This window comes from Lagenorhynchus albirostris, chromosome 20 (genome assembly GCF_949774975.1).
Source record: "Lagenorhynchus albirostris chromosome 20, mLagAlb1.1, whole genome shotgun sequence".
Taxonomy (NCBI): Eukaryota; Metazoa; Chordata; class Mammalia; order Artiodactyla; family Delphinidae; genus Lagenorhynchus; species Lagenorhynchus albirostris.
In genome coordinates this window covers 25,666,347-25,672,743 of record NC_083114.1, presented here as the reverse complement: position 1 = coordinate 25,672,743, position 6,397 = coordinate 25,666,347, and the positions used below count along the sequence as shown (strand labels likewise).

At 42.1% G+C, this 6,397-nt stretch overlaps 1 protein-coding gene across 1 annotated transcript; it reads right to left on the bottom strand.

Moving 5' to 3' along the window:
• Positions 1 to 3,071: 3,071 nt before the first annotated feature.
• KIF2B (kinesin family member 2B) lies at positions 3,072 to 5,122 on the bottom strand. The gene is given in 2 exon segments (XM_060134337.1): positions 3,072 to 3,391; positions 3,394 to 5,122. Coding segments are annotated over 2 exon segments (2,049 nt in total).
• Between the last annotated feature and the right edge of the window lie 1,275 nt (positions 5,123 to 6,397).

Sequence of the window (6,397 nt, the reverse complement as noted above, 5' to 3'; positions counted from 1 at the left end):
GTCCTATGTTCCTATGGATTTAGTTCCACTTGACCCTGGTCCTACAACTAGCTCCATCTGCTGCTGACCCTGGAGGCATGCAGGTGAGCAGGCCCTGGTTCCAATCAGAGTCGAGACAATAATCTTTAAGAGATAACAGAGAATACCTTTATGATTTGGAGTAGATAGAAATTTATTAAATAGGGTCTAATCATTAAATAAAAAATTGACAGGTTGAACTTCATTAAATCTATAAGCATTCCAGACTGGAAGAAGATATCTGCAATACATATATCTAAAGAAGAATTCAAGACAATACATATATTGCACAAAAATGAATGGCTAAATAACCAGTAAGCATATGTAAAGATGTTAGCATTAGTCATTAGGAGAAAAAAAAACAACAAAAAATGAAAACCATAATGAGGTACCTTTGCACACACATCAGAAAGTGTAAAATTAAAGTTTAAAAAATAACAATACTTAGTGTAGGCAAACATATGGAGGACCCATAAAATGCTGGTGGTTGTATAATATTGGAACAAATCCTGTGGAAAACTTTGGCATGACCTATGATGCTGAATATACACATATTATGGATCCAAGAATTTCATTCTTAGGTCTACTTAACATATAAATGTGCACTAAAGGACATGTGTAAGAATGTTCATAGCATCATTAGTAACTGTTTAAAACAGAAATAACAATTTTCTTCAAGAGTAAATCTTATAAATTATGAGCTATGTATGCAGTGGAACATTATAGAATAATGTAAAAAAAACCGGTCACATATAATTTTGATTAAAAGAAAAAAAAAAAACAGAGATGCAACAGTACCTAGTATATGATCCCATTCATATGAAAAAAAGAACACTTTTTCCCTAAAGAGGCAAACTTACCTATGATGATTTTGATCAGAATAGTCCTTACCTTTGAGGCAGGGAATGAGTGAAATGAGGCAGGAATGAGGCTTCTGGAACAATGGTTATGTTCTGTATCTGGATAAGTGTGGTCGTTATATAGGAGTATTCACTTTGTAAATATTCATGGAACTGTATAGTTAAGATTTGCGCACTTCACTGTATGTTACACTCTTTAAAAATAAAATACAAAAAACATTGATATTATTGGTATTAGAATGTTGAAACTCCTAGTAGGCTACCCAAATTTTTGTGTGTGGCAGGAGTGGTGGAGGGCAGGGGGAGATGTGAGGGTGGTAATAGGACAACAAGGGCAATGACAATAATACGAATAAAAAATGAGCACTAGTCTTTGGCATAAAAGATGGGAGAACAGGAAGAAAATAAATCCACCCTCCAATCTTTTGAAGTAGGTGATATAATTATCCTGGTCCATATAGAAGGAAACAGCTCCGTGGAGCTGTTACTTGCCTAAAATTACAGATGTCTATATAATAGAACTGGGACTGGATTCATAAGACCAGTCTTAAGTTCTTATTCTCAACTGGGATAAGATTCTTAACCCCATACTTTTTCATTGCTTACAAAAATACTGATTAAAAACATCTTGTTTTGAAGGGAAGACTATAATTTGCTGAAGGAGGACAGAATTTCAAAGTTCTGTTTGGTTTAATAATAATAATATATAGCCTTACCTGCATAGATAAAGCAGCAGAGGGAAAAATATTTAAAGGCCACAATATTGACTAATTACTAAAGACCATATGTTTCCAATGATCCTGATGAAACCAGGATGAAACCTGATGGCTTTTCTGTGGTAGAGTTATGTGTTAGTTTCCCTTTGTACCAATGAGGCTTTTGCAACTTAGGAGGAAAAATTTGAAAAGAATAGGCATGTCTGCCAAAGGTAGTAACAAATTTGGGCACAATTTTTTGTGTCTTCGAGTTTCCCCAGTCCACCATTCAGTTTCTTTGCAAATCATTCCACTTTTTTCCTCAAAAAAAGAGTTTGGAACTGCTAGACTTGGAACCAAAAGATCCTTATTTATTTTATTATAGCATTTCACAAATAGGTTTGCTGAAGGAAGATGTGTATTAGACTATTTATTATATTTGCATATCAGATTAGCTGCTTCTTCTTTCTTCTTTTTGCAAAAGAATGGACTTTGTGATCCTTGAATTAGGAAAATATTCTCCTTATACAATTAATCTCAGGCATTGATATTTATCACATTATCTATGAGGTCTTTATGGGATGTGCCCCACTTCAGGACAGAACTTTTCTACTACTTTGCTGACTTATTCCCTACTCTAATTTCATAATTTGATGGGAGAAAGCTTTTTATGTGAATCACGCAAGCACAAAATTTGGTAAAGAGAGTGAGAAGAAGAAAAAAGCTTAAAGACACCATAGTTAGCAACGCAATGCTTTTGCAACACACATACTTTATTTTATCACTCTCAGGAAGCACAGTGCTTTGCAATTTCAACTCAAAGATTAAAAACAAAATCCTTCTCAGTTCTAGGCTCTCATACAAAGTCTCTTAAATAAAACCTTTCCCTTCTCCATTCTCACCTCCCCAGTATGTCTAGAGCTTAGAAACCATTTGAATGTACACACAAATGCAGCAGAAAAAGACTCATGAGTGGGTATCATTAGAGTTACTCAATTGTGCACCCCTTGGTGTGTTCCAACTCTAGTCCTAAAGGGACTGCAATATTTTTCCTTCTCAGCCACAAATTTAGAGAATCTTGTTTCATCACAGCTAGGTTCTTCTAAAGCAGGGTTTCTCAACCTCAGTACTATTGATATTTTCAACCAGATAATTAGTTGTTGTTGGAGGCTATTCTGTATATTGTAGGATGTTTAACAGCATCGCTGGCCCTCTACCCACTACTTGCCAGTGTCACCACTCCCCGCACACCCAATTCTGACAAATGAAAATGTTTCCAGACATTGCCAAATGTCCCTAGGAGGTAAAATGGTTCCAAGTTGAGAACCACTGACCTACAGAATAAAAACAAATTACAGAAATACAAAGGAAGAAGAAAGAGGACAGTTCTGAAAACCATATTTTAAGAGGTTTTAAACTTTCCAGGAGGATCTTTATATCTAGATAATTTAGGCAGCTTTCCTTTATAAGAGACTTAGGAACTGCAGCACTGTATCCATCATTTCAGGTCTGATCTCTCACAACTGGCTTCACTATGCTTGCTCTCCTTTTGAAGGTCAGCTCGTAATAATTTCAGTTTCTTTTGAATCTCAGTCAGAAAACCTATTTTCTGCTCCAAAATGGACAATAACTGGGCAATGCAAAAATCAACATCACAGTTTACCCCATCAGCTATCTCCTGGATGTTATTCCCTGGCCGTTGGCTTGATTCCTTCCAGGAGATTGCTGTATCCTCCATTAGTGGAGAGGATAGTGCTTTGATTTCTTTAGTCTCTTCCTCCTCCTCACTCTGCGTACAAGGCATTTTAATAAATTCGTTCCTTGAAGGGACATTTCTGAATTTCTCATGTGATTTTCCAACATCCTTGGCACCTCACGTTCAGTGGGATAAAGACAACGATGGCAAGGCCTTAAATCTAGAGTTATTTCTTTTACTCTATTGGCATATCTTAAAGTGTTGAGGGTGTTTTTGCAAGGGGCCATCCCTGGAGAGATAGTAGCAATCATGCAAGTGGAGGAGTTCTGGCCTATAAAGGAGTCCCGGAGCACCTGTGTGAGCTTGCTGGCTCTGAATGGGGTATGAGACTTGTTCTGACCCAAAGCCCGGATGCATTCTTTGAGTGCAAGGAGACTCTTGTTAATCTCTGCTCCTTCCAGTTGTCTTTTCCGGTTGGCATTGGCAGTATCCACTCTCCTTTCATTCCCAGCTAAGTCAACAAGGGAAAACTTACCATGCAGTTTCCCTCGAGACTTTAAAATGATCTGGAACACTGCATGGCTTCTGGAAGAGTGGGCATTGACTGATGTCTGTCCTGAAGTCCGGCAGCTGTTCCCAAGTTCCACAAGGTTCAGCATGTCCTCCACACAGCACACCTCTTGTTCCTGCAGCCCGACCACCTGGATTTGCTGACTGCCATCCCCAAGGACTTGCATCTTCTTCCAGTTCAACAAGTCATACACCTTTCCCCCATAAATCTCAAAAAATGTGCCATAGACTTTGAGGTCCAGCTTCTCATAAGCAGAAGTTTTGAGCAGGAGGAAGACATCCTATGCCACCATGGCATAAATGCCTTTAGAACAATCTTGGTCCCTTCCTGAAAAGGCTCCACCCGTGGTGTGCGTTTTCCCACTGCTCGTCTGCCCCTAGGCAAATCAGGTAGCCATGCCCTTGCAGAAGATGGACTCAACCAGTGGCTGGGCAGTGAACTGGTACACCAACTCGTTGGAGGCAATGTCATCGAAGGCATGGTCGAAGCAGAAGGAATGGTTCTCCAGGTAGCGAGTAAGGTCCACCTTTTGTTTGGACTCGTGCACCATGACCACTTTGTCCGAGGGGATGATGATGATATCCAGGTCCTTCATGGTGGTCTCCCGCTGGTTGAGAGGCCACCTCCTCACGCAGACGCTGATGCGGTGGTCCTCCAGTGGCTCCGGGCCCGACAACTGGCTGCAGTCCAGGCACCTGCGGCATTCCTGGATCATGCTCTGAGTCTCGTAGTTGGGGTTTCCCGTGTTGACAGCCAGGGCGCGCTGAGCTCGGATCTCCAGCTGCAGCCGTCTGCACTTCTCTCGCTGCCTTTGCAGTTTCTCAATTTCCCGTAGGCAGGGAGACTTCTTCTGCTTCATCAGGCAAAGACTGCTGGGAACTCTCATATCCGGACTGTCCCCTGAGGGCGTTTCGTTTTTCTGGGGGATCGTAGCAATCCACCGCGTGGCCGTCTGCTGGTTCCCGATGGCCGAAGAGGGCGCTAGAGACAAGGAGGGCAACGCCCTGGCTGGCATGGGGTGCTCAGCAGACGCCAGCGCTGGATTCAGCAGGAATATTGTATCTAGATCAATCTTTTTGCCTTTTTTGACTCCTTTTTCGACCCATTCTACCGTGACCCAAGCGTTTTGTGGTTTGACCTCTGTGACCACCGCGAGGTGGATCTGCCCATCGCTGCACTGTATAGCCACACAGATGCTCACTTGGATGTTTCTGAAGTGCGGCTTCAAGGGCTTCACGGAAGAGAGGCGCGGGGAGACAGGGAGGCATAACTGGCCAGCCATGGTGAGTGATGGAGGTGTCAGGGCTCGCTTCCAGGGTCCCTTGGGGCTGGAGCAGCAGGACCTGAGCCCAAGCCAGACTGAAGCGCCCAGAGCACTGAGTGCACTCCGGGTTTGCACCTACCTTTGTGAGCACTAGGGCTTGGCCTGGGGCCACTCTCATCACAAAGCACTGAGGAAAAGAGGCGGCAGAACCTAGGGCCTCTGGATGAAAGGTGGTGGGAAAAAATTCACATCGTTCGTGATGCTAGGTGCTAGGTGCAGAAGCAGCTGGAATAGAGAAATTGCTCTCTGCACAGAGAGCATAGGGATAAGAGCTGGGAATGGGGTGTGTGTTCCACAGACACTTGTGCCTAAGCTTCAGAAATATCCATTCTCCCCTGCAGTCTTGACCGGCAATCTCAAAGCTAAGTGCTTTTAGTTTGAGAACCAGTGAATGCTACCTTAAACTTCACAATCCTCCGGTGATCAATGGGAACAAGGAAGATAGAGCTGCCTGCAAATTACAGGCTTCAAGGAGAGGATCCCAGAAAAATTCCCTCAAATTTTCCATTTTTTTTTTCTGTCCCTACCCTGCTTCACAACTTAACAGTCACAACTTAAAGTTACTCCTCTTTAATGGGATTTCTCATTACGAAATCAAAATGAGTTGACTGTAAGGGGTTCTTTTGGTAATTTGCTGATATGGAACTTCGTTTGATGCAGCATTTGGGTTTGCAAACATAAGCTATTTATCACATTCCAAGTGGCTCTGACAGCTATAAAGTGAGTCATTGTACTCACTGCAGTCACCACTATTTTTGAGATTATTTCAGCAATTACCTTTCCAAACTCCTTCAGTAATTACACTTCTGGCCTCATTATCCATAATTTGGAAAGGAAAGACGTTTGGTAGAAAGAGATGATTCATCTTATACCCTCTCCTTACCCTGCAATGTGTGTGTGTGTCCTTAAGAAGTTGGTGTGGGTGGGCGGAGGGAGAGGGGCTTGGGGAATGGGAGATGGGAAGGCAGCTAAAATGATCAGAGGCAGTATATTCTGGCAAGATTGCAATTTTTTCTGTAGGATGATTTACAAAAAACAACAAAAATTATACCAACTGCCAGAGAGGCCAACATGAGGATTAAGGTGACACTTTAAGTTGAACTTTCTTTTTCCCCTAGTACCACATGGTCTTTTGGGCTGTGAGTCTAGGGGTAATTGCAGGGACAGCTCCATAGTAGCATGAAGTATCATGGTGTCCTTACAACCCTCCCTAGGATAAAGTAACATATGGAA